Below are 16,744 nucleotides of genomic sequence, written 5' to 3'. Positions count from 1 at the left end.
AAAAAAAAAAGCCTGAGGAAAGGAAATGGATCCAAGAAACTGCTAGAGGACCAAGCAGTCTTTGGATTTTCAAGTTAAGACCCTAAGACAGATGTTTGAGAGTGAGTTGTCAATTTCAAATGAATCATTCCTGACCTCTCGTCCCCCTTCAGATCAGGGTAACTAGCTGAAATTTGCAATTTTAGGCTGTATTATGTTACTTTATGTATGGACAAGTTGCAAAAGGTGTTCTGTCCACCATGAAGTATAAGTTATGTGGGTAGTATCTTCATAGCTAGTTGCAGCTATTGGAATCTGAGCACAAAGTACAATTACAAAATTGTGGAAGTGTTTGAAACCTTAATGAAGTTTTGCTATCAAATGTGTTATCCCTTGTGATGAGGAAGGGAAAGATTTCTTAGGCTATATCAGGGTGCTCTTCTTCAGAAAGCTATTCTTTTTTTACTGACTGGAACATAGACTAGAGAAATAATCCATCTGTCTTGCAAAGATTGTCACTTCATAGGTGGGGCAGAAAGAAGAGCTACATCAGTCAGACACAGTTGGTGCTGACAGCCATATCAGAGTCTGCAGTTCACCAGTCAGAACTTCTTTGAACTCCTCAAAGGTGATGTGGAGTGCTTAATCACATTTCTGTTTCTTTATCATAGATAGTGTGACTACTTTCAATGCATATGATAGTTTGGCTGTGGTACAGAATATAGAAACAGGTGCTTGAGACTGGATCTAAGGGGACGTTGTGGTATAATTGGCTGAAGTAACTAGGAAAATAAAACTAACATTCACATTTTTAAGGAAAAGGTACAGCATTGAAGAGGCTTTCAGGGTAGGGCATAACTGCATTACCTGAGCGTTCCCTAGACTCCCAGCCTTTGATGCTATCACGCTGGGGAAACTTGGTGTGCTAGCCCTAAGGAACAGCATGGAGCATAGAGTGGAGTGCAGACACCACGGCTAGGCTCTGTAATCAGGTGGGGACTCGATTGTTTTTGTGCACAAAGCTGCACTTTTTGCCACCCTGAGCCAAAGACCTGTCATGTTTTGACAAATGCTGTACCTTAGTGTATTTTTTGCTCATTATAATATCGTTATAATACCAAAACACACCTCCATCCCAAAAGCTACCCACCTCCAAGGTGCGACCACCCCTCACTGAGCATGCGCCCTGAATTTCTCGGAGCCTATTACTTTAAACAGAGACGGGAAAACTTTACACCAATCATAACTAAGATATGCTTGACCAGAGCCACTCAAGCTCCACCTAAAAGATAGAAAATAATATAAATTGGCCCAAGAGAGAGGGGATGTTAGGGAAGATACCATTGTCAGGGGAGATACCATCCTGAGGAAATACAACATCCTTAGGACCTCCTGCCTCCTGGGATCAGTCGCCAGGCTGAGCCTCTCTTCCCCCCCCCCCCATTGGGATGCCCTTGGGTGAGATCTGAATACTTGCTTATAAATCTCTCTAGAGTCTTTGATCTTTTTAACGCGTTTATTTCTAGGCCGTGCACCTGTAACATCTGTAACACCTGTGTATTTCATGCATGCTAGCTTGCTTTTGCAGACAGTCACTATGACTGGTAATCCAAAAGAACCTGATTATCTGTTGCTGTAATAAACCACACTTGATTGCATTGTGATAGCTCTCATTAAGTGCAGCTAGGGTAAGGGTGGTTATCCGTTATAGTTCAGTGTTCTGAATCCAACCAGACCCCCAGACGGTTAATGTGTTCTTGGTGAATGTCTGACTGGACCCCCAGATGGTTAACGCGTTTTTGGTGAATGTCCGACTGGTTCAGTACCCTGAATCCAACCGGGCCCGTAACGGTTAATCAGCTACGCCCCTTAACACGACAGATATACAGTGCTGCTCAGCAGATGTATTTGTGACTTGTAGAAAAGCAAAAGGCACTCTCTGCATTCAAAGTACTTGAGAACAAGTAACAAAGTAACTGTAGATCTGGAGTGGAGGGGAAGGTTTCCCTTAGTACAAAGGGGAAAGTAACAGCATGCTTACCAAACTGAAAGAATGAACTAGGAAACCTAGTGCGATTTATGCAGTTGGGCCATATTCTGTGGGCAAAAATACTCTGTTCTGCTTTAGATAAAAGATTCTTCGCCTTGTAGGAAGCAACTAGTTGAACTAAGCATTCCAGATCTTACCATGTCAGCTACCATAACCTTGAAGAAGAGAAACCCTTGTTTGCATTTCCAAGAAGCTAAAATGAGAGTCTGCAAGTAGTACCTTCAGTGCTTGTATGTGTAGCACCTTAAAGAGCAGCAAATCCACTTGTGACCTGGCTGCCCATTCCACCTTGAAGGTCTAATGGTGAACTGGCTGCACACTGAGGAGCCTCCATGGAGTACGTTGGTGCTTTTTGGCCAGTGCTGCTGGTGATGCCAGAAGTGTGTGCAGAGAGCTGCTAAATATTTGAGTGCTCTTGGTTTCAAATTCAGGGGCTTTGAATTAGCTGTTTTTGTTTGTCCATTACAATGTTTGGAAGAAAGGAAGGGGCCATCTTTGGGGCTACAGCATCCTGTTGCCTTCAGTATTTATTTATTTTTTTGTTCAGAAACAATAAAAACAGAGGAACAAAGTAAGTTTACATGTAGTTTAATACATTTAGCTGACACCTAGACTGTACAATGCTCCAAAGCGTCAAGGCACAAATTGTGAAAAAGACTTGGTCTCAAATACTTGCAGAGTACAATGATTACAGGACAAATATCTGGTGGCTGTAGTGAGACACTTCACAACACTCTATAGTGGTACACATGAAAGACTCAGGCCATAGTCATGGCTGCAACTGTTTGGAACAGCTTTCTGGAAGCTGTATTTATATACAGCTGGATTTCTTCATCTGAATGTAGTGAGGTTGCAATTTGTGCTTATTTCTGGTAACAGTTAAAATGCTGTTGTCTTATAAAATGTACTAGTTTTCAATATCGTATTACCTTTCAATCAGCACTATCATTTAATTTACCATAAAACTCCTGTGTGACTTACCCAGTTAGACACATTTGTTTCAAACAAAGACTGCTGTTATCAAACTGTAATTAACAAATAGTAATGGTATAAGTAGTTTAGCTAAAAAAAAAAAGTCATAATTTTCTTTAGAAAATTCTTAAGGAAAAAATATTTTTGGCGAAAAGCTGTTTATTCAGAGTTCTTGTCACAATTGTCTTTCCAGATACGGTAATTGAGTGCAGAAGCCATGGTTAGCCAAGCTAAATAAGGAACCATCAAATAAGCTGCTGTTTTGCTGATGTTATACCAGGAAGCAGTTGTAGCTGTTGCAGTACCAGTTGTGAGCAACAGAGTCACCAGCCCCTGAAACACCAGGAAGGTGGTTAGTGTTTTACTTTTGCATTTTCTTGACTAGTTAGTCAAGATATTTGTCTGGCTCTTCCCAGTTAGCTCTGACACTTGGTGTATGTTTCTGTGGTTTACTTCTTCTCAGAAACTAGCTAGTGAAAAATATTTCTTCTGAGTTATGAGGTAAACTGACTCATAACAGTCAGAAGAAAGGGCACAGCAGCTGGGAGCAGATAAAAATCTTTCTCACCTATATATACCTTATTTTTTTCCTTATTTTTCTTTTTTGGTAGCAGGAAGTGCTACATTGAATAGAAACTCAGTGTGACTTAGAGCAAGTAAGCTCACCGAATGCTTTTCTGTTATAAATGCTTCCCAAAAGAGATGCCATAAAATCAAATTAACAGTGGCTTGCAAAATGTTCTGCTACTATAATGTTGCTTGTTTATTTAGGAAACCAGGCAAATAATAAAAACTACTAATTATACTAATTATTTTTGAGGCAAGCTGTTCTTCTTCAGACTGCAGAAAATTAGTCTGATCTAAAATGGATGCTGATTACATGAGTAATGATAAGCTTCTTATCACTGCTGTTTGCCAAAGAGATAGCTAGGAATTTTACTAAGGCATAAATGTTTACATTTTCAAGTCACAGAAAGCTCTTATCAAAGGGTGGCAGAAAGAACTACGTGAAATCTAAACATTCATGGGTGCTGTAGATACATAATTCTCACAGGTGGCTGTTAGCATGCATAAAGAAAAACTTCTGCAAGCTGCATTCTATACTGATTATACAAATCACGTTCAGTTTCAGGGAGAAAAAATTATAACTCAAAACTTGTGTTTTAACACATTACAAGTGACTGCAGAATTGTATACTGAGGAGACTTTGTTATCCACTTACCCATCCCATTTTGTGAGTTCCAAAAAATATTGGAGTCCATGCCCAGTTTAATGCCAGCTGCCCTGCATACAGGCCCAGAGGAACCACTGACTTCTCATTGAAGCCTCCCAATTCCTTCCATACCAGGTAAGAGCCATATCTAAAAAAAAAAAAAAAAAAAAAAAAAAAAAAGGCAAATGTAAGGGGTAATTCAATACACAGGTTAGAAAGCAACCACGTATTCTTAATCAAATCAAATTGCTTCAGTGTCAGAAACTAAATTAATTTGGAAAAGTAGATACCCAGGCACTACTTGACAGAATCAATGACTGCGCAGGTTTGATCATCTGTTACAGACAGCAAGATGGAGGGAGGAAAAATTCCCCTGTTCTGCCAGAGTTCTTATTTCTAGGTATGGAGGAGCAGATGACCTACTGCATTTAAGTCTTAAAAGAGAATGCTTCCATTTCAACACAGCAAATCTTAAGACTCAAAGATAAAAGGTAAGTCTCTGAATAGGAAAAAAAAAATCAATACTGGGAGATAATGTTTTAAAAATATTGTAGTTTAAAAGAAAGCTTTTTAAATAGATGAATATAGGAGAAGTAGGAATTGAGGTGGGAATGGACAAAATGAGTAACAGAAGCATGGGTGGTGGATGGTGTTTGAGCAAAGAATGAACCCTACAGTCATATTTCAGAAGGGATGGTGAGGGGCAGGGAGGTACAAAGATAGGAAGAACAAAGATTTTTAGGACTTCTGTTGAAAGAACTGCAAGGAGCATCTAGCTCCCTCCTTCTCTGTGGGATCCCATCTATTGAAAGATCTTCCCAAAATGTTCTCAAGATTTTGAACAAGCCATCTTAATGCTACTGAAAAGCAATTCACTGGAAAGATCCCACAGCGTAAACTGCTAAAGACAAGAATTCTTGGGATTTGTGAGACTGGCCAATGTAAGATTTAGTTTTGCATGGAAGGCGTGACAGATTAGAAAAATGAGTACTCATCATCCAAGACTCTTCTTTTGCTTGTTTGACTTTTTCATTAGACCTTTCAATACACATGACTGCAGAACCATTCCAAGAGACAAGAGTCCCATGGACAAAATGCCAACACCTCAAATTATACTCTTGTTTCAGAATTAAAAACTGAATACAGAGTCCATCTTGGTAGGAGTCCAGTAGGCATGTGAACTGGACTGTGCACTTCACTGGACAGCGGGGGCTCATATGTATTTCTACTGGTAATGGAGCAAAGATGGATACCAACTCTTAAGCATTATTTCCTTAAGGAGCAGACAAACACTTGTAGGAGTGTTCAATAATACGGATATTTTGGGTCTGACCAAGTTGGTGACCAAAGCTTGCTTCTTGACCACTTCTTTCACAATAAGTAGACAATGCAACTCTGGTATCCTGGCAGTTTGATTACAGAGAATATTTAAAACATATATTCTTTTTGGGAGAGAAGGATGAGCAACTTAATGGTTTCTCTTTGTAAAAGGCATCAGGACTGAAGTCAGTTTCTAAGTGACTTAACACAGCTACAGTGTGGATTCAGAGTTGTTGATACATCTAACTTTCACTAAAGGCAAAGCTCGTCATGCACAAATTTATTTGGGAATTAAACATCAGAGAAAAGCATGGAAGCTTATTAAACCTTGCTTTTTGTTAGAATCTGTTGAATGTATTAAAAGCAAGAAATAACTAAAGGAACTAGGAGTCTTGATTGTTCCAAGGAATGTGTGTGCAGGACAGATTATGGAAAAAAAATGCCTGACAATAAATATGCCTTTTCACTGAGTTAGATGTATATATAGTACATAACCAAGTCCTTCAATCTGCTTCTGGTATTTCCAAAGTAAGCTGATAAACTGTCACAATCAGGATTTTTAAAAGATTTAATTTAGTGTCCAGATTTAGTGATGAGAAATCAGGAAACAGGCTTATGAACTGTGCAGTCAACTTGAAGAAGGCCCTTCATGGGAAAGTGATTTTTTTTTTTCTTGTTTCTTTTTTATCCCCATGACAGTAATGCTCCAATTCAAATATTAACTCTCTGAATATACAAAAGAAAAGAGCTATTAAAAAAGACACTCTGTAAGAGAGCCAATTTAACATCCAGGTACAGAATGTAGCCTAAAAATTAATACTATGGGTTTAAAAACTATGCATATTTGATAGCTAGGAAAAAAAAAAAAAAAAAGATGTTGTCTTGGATTGTGGCTAGTTCTTAATGAACAAGTGCAGAAGGAACATAAGGCCTCACTTAGTGTTTGCTGGCTGCACCATCCTCTGCCGAAGCTCCTGAGCAGACTTAACATAAAACCATGCTTTGTTGGGTGGACAGCTTCTAAAGCAGTCTGTGAGAAGTAACAAAGCTGCCCAAATGATCTCCTGAGACAATCTACTTCTATAAATATTTTTGCTACATCTTATTAAAAGTAACAGCTGCCAAAATACAGTAGTATTAAACATTTACAGTACCTGTGAGAATGGTATTTGGCCTCATGCTTTCCTGTTCATTTGACAGTAATTGCTGTGCTGTCAAGTATTTTAAACTAGTTAAATAAGGAGGCAGCAGAGGGTTTCAGACATCTATAGTTTAACAGCCTGCCAATTTTATTTGAAAGGACATGTATGTTATTTTTGATTTTGTTTTCTTTTAATTGAGCTCTGTTAGAACAGTTCTATCTCTTTTTTTTTTTCATTTTCTTAAAGCTACTGTAGGACATGCTTAGAAGAAATCCCAGAGCTTCCTCACTCCATTGCTGCCAGCTTGGCAGGTCTTCCCCTCAGAATGAATAATGAAAGCAAATTAATGACAGGTTTTCAAACTCCTGCTTTGAAGTGGATACTTCTGTGTACAAAATGTCCTATCAAACCCGCACACAACTCTCCAAACATGTTCTTACCTGTTACACAGGCAGCTTGACACAGTTCCTTACAAACGTACAGCTACAGGAATACAGTAATAGTTTTATGGTCTAGTATTATAAAATAAATAACTTGAAGATCAGATAAGTGTGTTGATACAATGTGAAAAACATACCCCATAGATGTATAGAGAGTTCCCCAAACAGGAGCAAACGCCCAGTTAGGTGGACACCAAGATGGCTTCTGCAGAGATTCATACCACACCAAGATTTCCTTTTTGGTTATTGTGCTTCCTAAAAATCCTCCTGCATGGGGCAAGAGTGCGAAGCCCAATGCTGGGGCCCAGGCTGGTACCACTTCCATTGAGACAGTAAATCTGAAACAAACCCAAACAAGTTGATTAGTAGAGCAACCTTAAAATGAAACTATGAAACTATTCAATTTTTTTAAAGTAGATTTTAAAAATATACACATGTAGGATCTGATCCACAGCCTTGCCTTGGCACTCAGAAAGAGTGCAGCTGAAATAAATATATCCTTTATCAGTTTCACTGGACAATACTCACCTGCATATGGGAACCTATCATTCACATTTTGGTGGGTTTTGGTGGTGGTTTGTTTTTTTTTGGTTGGTTGAGTTTTTTTGAGCCTTTGCTTCCCCCTTAATTTCATGCAGTAAGACTGCTGAATGTAAGACTGCTGAATTTTACCTACATAGTCATTCATGGGTGAGAATAATTATGCCAGAGGAATAATGCAGTTTGATATTATATTAAGTGCACTTGGAAAAAAGACTGCCCAAAGAAACTTTTATTTCTGTATTCACCACAAAGTTCATTCACTTACAGAAATGGTGTAATCAAAAGTGATGAAGTGGATAAAGAGTGTGCTTGCCTGTGCTCAAGCAAAATAATTTTATACACTGTGTTATATTTTTAGCCTCTAAGGGTGCTAAGGATGTTCAGGGGCTAGTAAGATGGGTGTGATAAGTAGCAGACAGTTGAGAAGCTGCTCAGAAAACATGTGCTAGGGAGGGCAAGGAGAAAACAAGCACTTAAATGATGTTTTGATGAACAAGGATGGAGATCTTGGTGGCTAAACGGGGCTTCTTCAAAATACAGGCAATCAGTTGCAGCCATCTCAGCTGCTAAAGCCCATAAAGTATACTGGATTAAATTTGCCTACAGAAGTAAGACGAAGCAACGCCTTGTTCTGGCAGGCTGAGCTGCTTTAGTTGGAGTACAGGCAGCAATAAAAAGAGTAAGGAAGTAGGCAGGGAAAAGCTTCATCACAAGTTGTCTGGCAAGAAGTCAGTTGCTACAAAAGATCTGTGTTTAGCTAGTTGAAATGCAAATAGATGAGAGGATTATAAAAAGGGCAGAACCAAAGCGTATCATTTTTCAAATGTACAGTGGTCAAATACACCCAATTTCTGTTAATCTGTTAGGCAGCAGGGACAGATGGCAGGAAGGGATCCTAAGATGGCAAGAAGGTAGGGAAGAAACGGGGAAAGGGCAGCTCTGGAAACCCTGGGACAGAAAGCGTTAGAGCCACCAGCATTTCAGAGGACACTTCAGTAGGTGGGACCACAGGCCAGGCTGAGAAGGATCGAGAAAATTTCTGGTGATAGGAGCAAACAATTTTTGAAGGCAGAACAGTGGGACTGGTAAAGCATACAGGATTGGAAAGTTTGTAAGCAGTAAACAAGAAAGGGCATGTAGGCTGCTGTGCTCTGAGGATGCCTCAGGGGAGAGTGTAGGAGGGCAGTGAGTGGGAGCGCATGAAAAAAGACAGCAGCCAAAGCAGTAAGACTGTCAAAAACAGAAAAGCATGAAGTGGTGAAAGACAAACTGTAGAGAAAAATACAGAACTAAGACTGGAGGGAATGGAAGAGGGAGAACGATGTGCTAGCCTGCTGGAACTGCATCAGTTAGGTCTTGGGTGGAGGATGGACAGCAAGGAAGGGAGGAAAAGCTCTGCATAGCTCATTGCTGCAGTCATTGCTGCTGTACTTCCTGCCTTGAGTATTCTTCCTGCTGTTTTACTGGAAGCGCCTTAAGTGGAGCAAAGGAATTAATGCATTCTATCACACGTAGATCTGTATGGTTACTTTTCCTGCAGGAGCTGTAGAGCGTGCTACTTGTTGCCAAGACTGACAGCATCAAAGGCTCTGCCTTTGGGATATGAGCGAATTGCTTTGTGCAGGAGCAACGAGGTATAATGTGAACAAGAGCTCCAAACACAACGGTTCCCTCTGGTTGCCTTCCGATAGTAATTCACAAAGGTTAAGTTACAAGTAGAAAGCTGCTCAGATCTCATCAATTTTTATTCTGTTACTTTTACCTTGAAGAGAACAGCAGGCCTTAATTCTGTACACACATGGTACAGCACTGGTCATGGGTGCATCTCCAGCACAGCTATGAAATGCTAGCATTTTATTTTATTTTTTTTAAGTGATAAGCAAGGACCCCAAGGGTTTTATGCTTTATTTAGACATAAAAATATCAGGGCAGTTTCTTGCAGGTATTAGGCAACTGGACTTTGTCAGGTGTCGTTCCTTCTGTCAGCTTCTCCCCAAGGAAATAAGTCTGAAAGTGCTCTGCCAGCCAAAAGTGCTAAATGCTATTAAATTGGAAAAACAATTCTCTGCTGCAGTCAGTAAATAAATGATGCAGCTGCAAGTCTGTCCCTGTACATGTCAGAGGAAGAATGCTAAAATAATTCTTAAGTGACATAAGGAAGAAAATCAGGTAGGCAAACAAGTGGTGAAGGCACAAAGCAGAGAAAGGGAAAAATCAAGCTGTGCATGAACAGGAAAGGGGAACAGACAAAAGTGAAGAAATTAAACATACTGATTTGAATTCAATATTGGTGTCCTATTATTTTGACTACTGTTACTGCTCATTTTTATGGGATGTTTTCCAGTAGCATTTCTCAGGACTTCCCAAGCATTGCAAAATGCTCTCTCCTGCATAGTACCTAGCAGAAAGAAGAACAAAGCCGTGCAGCACAGTTACAGGATCAGTCCAGTAGACTACAGCTGTCCAGCAGCAGTGGGAGTTCTGTCTTTAATTCCCCAGAAATTAAATACTAGTATCAATTTCCAATAAAAAGCAATAGGGGAGCCACACCTGTTCAGCTTCTTCACTTTGGAAGAAGCTGTGTCCATCTTTCTCTGGCTACTTGCGGCAGATCTTTAGTGAGAGGAAGTAAAAGGAAGGGACGCAGTGGAGACTCAATGGATGAACCTTAACAGACAAGCAAAACAACTGAAATGGCAAAAGATCATTAAGCAATGAAAGACGCACACAAGGAAAGGTGCTGTGTATGAAATCCCAATGTTGGGTGACAAAGAGAGGAGGAAAATGGAAAAGGTGAAGGGTCCTGAGTGACACAATCTGATCTCAGAAAAGCTTGTGCAAATAAAGTTTCTGTTTTGACCTTTTATCACATGCAGTCTGGCAGCCCTAGCCTGGGTCTACGCTGCCGCTCAGTCAGTGCTGTAGCGTTTGTGCAGGTAGCTATGCAGCATGAGATCTGTGCCACCTTTATGGAATGCCCAGAAAATTTGTGAAAATAATGTAGTCAAAGAGTTTGTAAAGGATTGCCAACCATGACTTTCTTTTAATGTAGTGTTCTAGTCAGCTTCATTGGAATTAAGCCTGATGCTTATAGATTTAGGACTGAAAACCTTCTCAGTTTTTACAATCAACTATGATGAGGCAACTAAGTTTTGTTTTGGTTTTAGTTAATAATACTATATTATTGTTACAACTAGAATAGCTTATTTTCCCAGCGATATTCCAACCCCACGTCAGGGTGAGATCAGGTTGCACAATACTCTTGCACCCTGATTTTCATACTAAAGAAACCTGGGTGTCTGTGATTGGTAACTGCAGTGTGACCAGCACTGGAAATCTTCACGCACCCCACACACTTAGCTTGCTTATTTCTGTTTCTGCCCCTTATTTCTGCCCTCCAACATTTTCTTCATAATCCCACCCATTTTCCATTTAGCCCTAGTCTGACTGCAGCAGGACAGTTTGTTTTACAAATGTTAAAATATTTTTTCTAGATATTCAAAACAGCTGACTTGCCAAAACATAATTCCAGGTAAGTAAAGTACCAGGTAAAATGAAGGAGAAGGGAAAAAAATATATTGCAGCTTGCTGCCTAATGAGCTGCTATCTTTTTGCAGGTTGTTTCTCTGTGTTAGTGTTAACATGCAGAAAGTAAAACCGAAGCTTTGTGTGTCCTCCTCTCTTTTATCTGGAAAAGGGACAAACTTTTGACTAATCCCCTTCTTGTACAACTTAATGCTGGCTACCCAATCACACAGGGTTTAGATCACAGCTATTGCATTAAAAACACTGAGGAAAATTCTCAGCAAGGCTAAATCCCCAGTGCAGCTCTGGAGTTTCTGGTCCTGGGTGTTTTGAGGTAGACTGACAAAGCTGCAAAAGTATGGGGGGAGAAGGGGCAGGGGATCCCCCAAGATGTATACTCACCCTCCCATCCTCTGTAGTGTCTCATTTTGAGGGCAGATATGTTCCTACCCAGGACTGAAAGGCAGCATGCATGTCTTAAGTGGAGTAAAGCTTTTCCTTACATAGCTATCTGAAGAATTAAAGGGTGCACATTTAATTTATGATAAACCTTTGAGATCTGTTGTAGCTTTAATTCCTGGGAAATTGTGACACTAAAAGTAAACTGTTGTCATAGTCTATGATGCAGAACATGGCTACCACAGAAAAAGCAGTCTTATCTTTGTTGATCTTAAGTAATAGCTAGAACAATGTCAGGTATGTTTTTCAGAAATAAGGGACTTCTACAATCAATATTACAGAATATAAATACAATATAAATGCCTAACAAGTGTATGTTTATAATATGTATTTATAAATTTAAAAACTGATTGTATTTATTTAAGGATACAATGTGAGTAATATAGGTATCAGGTTTAGAGACAAAACAAGTCTTACCACCCAGGTTACACTTCTTTTGGGGTGGCAAATTTAGGATTTACTGAAGTGATCAGATCCACATGCTGTGAACAGAAACTTATGCTAGAATACCATCTTCCCAGCTGATAATTTGCTGCATACTGCTCAATGTCTTCTGATTTTACCTCTGTAAATTTGTATAATATCCTCTGCACGCATTGTATTTGAAAGACAAACACTACTTTCCTTTCAAACAGCTAGCTACCTAACCTCCTGCTGCAGATTCTTCTTGTTCATCTACCCACTTTGAAACTGTCATTTGTGTGTATATGCTGTAAAACAATTTAGCTTCCCTTGGACAGTTCTTGTTTAAGTGATGCCTGGGCCAGCTTGCCACGAATTCCTTAAACACAGTAAAATGACGCAGAAGTGCCACATCCAAGGGATGCTTTCTTTAATAGCAGCAGATGTTCATGATCCACTAACACTGGTAAGCATCAGGTGCTTTGCAAGCAGTCTGTGCCCTTTCTGGCAAACCAAAAAGGAAACAATACTGCAGTGGTTTACAGGACCCAGACTTTGCCCCAGGCACTGCCTCTGAACCCTCAGATGTGAAGGTCATAACCGCACACCTTACCTGGGCATAATGGGCCCACGTAGGATGAGCTGCAACCCTGGCCTCATGCAAAAGGGGCACGTCTGGCTTCTGGAGCTTGCAGGGCAGCTGCCAGAAACAGGACCTCAAAGCTCTGCCGTGCAGCTTGAAAGCAATGAGAGCAACTGTTGGTTACACTAAGAGCTTTCACTGAGGTGGAAACGCAGACTGGCCAGCCTAATAACTTGCTGCCTGGGTGCCTGCTCTTGGTTGAACACGAAGTATCACCGCTGCTTATGTTACAGGCAGAGGCAGACGTGGAGCAGGATGTAGTCGTGCATTGCTGCCTGTGTATTTCAGCTAATTATTGAGAAATTCATGTGTTTTTTTCCAGGTATTTTACCTTGAAGTTGACAAAAACAGAGGAAATTAACAGTGAAATGTAGGATAGAGATTAGAAAAGCAAGCAAAATCTGCCCACCACAATCCTTTTGAATCAGCCTGAATAAAAAGTCAACACAATGTCTTGCCGCTCTGATCCATTTCCCATCTGCCCTGCTAAACTAATACAATCTACTTTGTTAAACTGGGTAGTGATGTCAGACTCACTGCTTGCTACTCTTTCATAACCTTAAGCTATGCAAAGTCATTGCACAACTGCAACTTCTGCATGGCTTTCATTTTTTCAAAAAAAAAAAAAGATTCTTGCTGTTCAGTGCTCAAGCCAGTACAGTGCATTTTGCTCCATTTTATAAGAATTGCTTGGAAATTGAAAAAAACAAGTCCTTTCTCGCAGCCCTGTAGATACATACGTGTCCAGTTAAGAAACAGAGAGGCAACGCAAGAGGACACCTACTGCCCAAAGGACAACGGAAAAACTCACAAAGAAAAAAAAAAAAAAAAAAAGATGAAGAAAGAAAAAAGGAGAAAGAAAAAGAACAAACTGCTCCTCCTCAGCTCCTTTTCGGGGGACAAAAAGCAGCAGCAGCACTTTCCGTGTTAAGCAGTGGGCTGCCAACCCGCTCTCTCCTCGGGGTCTCGCCTTGAGCCGCCCGACTCTGGCCCCACTGCCCCCGGCCCCGCCTCAGCGCCGAGGACCCCGCGGTCGCCCCCCGCCGGGCCCGGCCGTTACCTCTAGTCTGCTCCGCTCCCGCCACTGCCTCCTGTGCCAGCAGGCGGCAACCCCTGCACCTTTCGCCGGCGGGACCCGCCCCCAGGAGGGACCGAGGGCGGCTCGTCTCGGGCCGGCTGAGGAGGAGGGGGGTTGGAACCGCCCGGTTCCCGTGGCAACGCGGGGAGAGGCGGCCGGGCGGCGGCGGCCATGGGTAGTTGGGCCGCGGCGCCATGGCGGCTCGGTGGCTGCGGCGGCCTCCACCGCGCCTGGCGACGGGCGCGCAGCTCCCTGGCCGGCGGTGGGGAGCGGGCGGCGAGGCTGAGCGACCTGCTGAGGAGCTCGGAGCGAGACGGGGCGCCGGGAGAGGAGGCGGCGGCGGCGAGGCGGGATCGGCGGCCCCCCCGGGAGGGCACGGTGCTGCTCTTTCCCGGGCAGGGCAGCCATTTCGTGGGGATGGGCCGCGGGCTGCTGCGGTACCCCGGCGTGCGGGACATGTACCGCCTGGCCGAGAAGGTGCTGGGCTACGACCTGCTCTCGCTCTGCCTGGAGGGGCCGCGGGCAGAGCTGGACCGCACCCAGCACTGCCAGCCCGCCGTGTTCGTCGCCTCCCTGGCCGCCGTGGAGAAGCTCAACCACCGGCAGCCTGACGTGAGGGCCGCGCCGGGGCCTACCCCGGGCCTGGCGCCGAGAAATGGCGCCCCATGCACTCCGCCCAGCGGCTGCCCGTGTCCCTTCTCCACCCGCAGGTGCTGGAGAGCTGCGTGGCCGCCGCCGGGTACAGCGTCGGGGAGTTCGCTGCGCTTGTGTTCGCCGGAGCCATGGACTTCGCTGAAGGTGCTGGGGAAACGCTTTGAAGCCGCTTGTAGGACACCCCCCCCTTCTGTCACCGCCCTGCCCCCGGCTCTTTTTTGTTAAAGTTTACTTTCTGCTTACACTATTCTCTGTACAGCTACCTGAAAGGAGGTTGTGGGAAGCCGGGAGTCAGCCTCCTCTCGCGGATAACTAGTGATAGGACTAGAGGGAATGGTTTCAGGTTGTGTCAGGAGGTTTAGGTTGGAAATTAGGAGACATTTCTTCTCAGAGAGAGTAGTCAGGCACAGGAACGGGTTGCCCAGGGAGGTGGTTGCAAAAAGTTGCACCAGGGAAGGTTTAGGTTGGATATTAGGAAGAACTTATTTACCGAAAGGGTTGTGAGGCATTGGAATGGGCTGCCCAGAGAAGTGGTTGAGTCAATTTACCTGGAGGTCTTTAAAAGAGGTTTAGATGTAGTGCTTAGTGATATGGTTTAGTGGAGGACTGGTTATTGTTAGGTCAGAGGTTGGGCTAGGTGATCTTGGAGGTCTCTTCCAACGTAGATTCTGTGGTGGAGTCATCGTCCCTGGGGGTGTTCAAGGAACGGTTGGACCTGGTGCTTAGAGACATGATTTAGTGTGTGACACTGGTGGTAGGGGGATGGTTGGACCAGATGATCTTGGAGGGCTTTTACAACCTTATTGATTCTATGATTCACTTTAATTTGCCTAACATTATGCTGAAAGCATCAGCATTTAATGGGAACGAGCAGCCAAAGCTTGTGCGTGATGCAACACAGTGTCAGCCAAGGCCACATTTACCTGGCTCTACATTCTTTCTCCCTAGCACTGTATGCAGTGAAGGTGCGTGCTGAAGCTATGCAGAAGGCGTCGGAGGCTGTCCCCGGTGGGATGCTGTCAGTGATTGGCCGGCCGGAGGCAAATTACAAGTTTGCCTGCTTGGAAGCTCGCAGGCACTGTGAATTGCTGGGTATAGAAAACCCTGTATGTGAAATTTCAAACTATTTGTTTCCAGACAGCAGAGTCATTGCGGGACACTTGCAGGTATTGCTGCAGATTAAGTTGAATTTAACATTTTGTTGAATTTAACATTTCAGTATTTAAAACTTCTTTCTGCTTCTATGTGGAGGTTAACCTGTGTGGCAAGAGTTTGGACAAACAAAAGAAGTTGCTTTGTGATGTTTGTTTGTTTGTTTGTTTGTTTTCTAGTGTGTGCCCAGTTGTTGGGTAGGGAAAGGAGTTGTTTTGTCATGGCAAGTCTGGTGAGATTGTTTTTGGGGGGGTTGTGGGGTGAGCAAGTAAAGTTTTGTCATGTGAGACTCACTTCTATCTCTCTTTTATAGGCTTTGAAGTTTTTGCAGGAGAATGCCCGAAAATATTATTTTACACGTACGAAAATGCTTCCGGTCAGTGGTGCTTTTCACACACGACTTATGGAACCAGCAGTAGAGCCATTGGCTGAAGTCCTAAAATGCACTGAGATTCAAAAACCCATGATTTGTGTCTATTCCAATGTTGATAGCAAAAAGTATATGCACTCAAAACACATTCAGAAGCTGCTAGTAAAGCAGATTGTTTCACCTGTTTTGTGGGAACAGACCATGCATTCTGTTTATGAAAGAAAGCAAGGAACAGAATTTCCGTACACATACGAAGTGGGGCCTGGGAAGCAGCTAGGAGCAGTTCTCAAAAAGTGTAACTTAAAGGCCTGGAGGCAATATAGCCATGTAGATGTTTCAGAAGATGAGGAAGTAACAGAGACATAAACAGATTTTTGAGAAAAATCCATGCAACTTGTTGTTTCTGCGTTATTTAAAAATAACTTCACACTCCTAAAAGAGGAAGTCTTAAGCGTTGGTTGCTTCTCATAATGAGAAGAGCACCATGCACGTCACTGCAGTGAACATTGTCCTTCCCTGTGTGCCTCGGATGTGGAACAAGAGAGCAGCTTGCAAAATTGCTCTTCCACCTGTGTTGGGACTGCAAAACTGCCAATAAACATGCCAAATAGTGTTCTGTTTGGCCTTAATCTTGCAAGCAACTTCCCCTCTTTTTTTTTTCCTTTTTATTTTTATTTTTTGAATTTGTGTGTGTGTGTGCCTTCAGGTTCCAGTCAGTAGCTATTGCTGCCCATTCCAGGGGTCCTCCACCTGGGTTCTGGACAGAGCTAGGTTGTTTGATGCTGGGTTGCCAAGGGTTTGA

At 42.6% G+C, this 16,744-nt stretch overlaps 2 protein-coding genes across 3 annotated transcripts; one reads left to right on the top strand and one right to left on the bottom strand.

Annotated features, from left to right (window-relative positions):
• Positions 1-2,511: 2,511 nt before the first annotated feature.
• Positions 2,512-13,834, bottom strand: TSPO (translocator protein). 2 transcript variants are annotated; one of them, XM_084306439.1, is made up of 4 exons: positions 12,659-13,141; positions 7,254-7,454; positions 4,224-4,362; positions 2,512-3,334 (listed from the first exon to the last, which is right to left on the bottom strand). In XM_084306439.1, the coding sequence occupies exons 1-4, from the start codon at positions 12,703-12,705 to the stop codon at positions 3,161-3,163; spliced, it is 561 nt and encodes a 186-aa protein (XP_084162565.1). In that variant the 5' UTR covers positions 12,706-13,141; the 3' UTR covers positions 2,512-3,160. The 2 variants fall into 2 exon arrangements, with proteins under 2 accessions (XP_084162565.1, XP_084162566.1); XM_084306440.1 differs by lacking the exon at positions 12,659-13,141 and adding an exon at positions 13,749-13,834 and having other exon boundaries at positions 2,513-3,334.
• On the top strand, positions 13,802-16,579 carry MCAT (malonyl-CoA-acyl carrier protein transacylase). The gene is made up of 4 exons (XM_084306438.1): positions 13,802-14,378; positions 14,477-14,564; positions 15,369-15,586; positions 15,886-16,579. Exons 1-4 carry the CDS (start codon positions 13,938-13,940, stop codon positions 16,306-16,308), a joined length of 1,170 nt encoding a protein of 389 aa, XP_084162564.1. The 5' UTR covers positions 13,802-13,937; the 3' UTR covers positions 16,309-16,579.
• The last annotated feature ends 165 nt before the right edge of the window (positions 16,580-16,744 follow it).

This window comes from Netta rufina, assembly GCF_964035555.1.
Source record: "Netta rufina genome assembly, chromosome: 1".
Taxonomy (NCBI): domain Eukaryota; kingdom Metazoa; phylum Chordata; class Aves; order Anseriformes; family Anatidae; genus Netta; species Netta rufina.
This window is presented reverse-complemented; position numbering and strand designations above follow the sequence as displayed.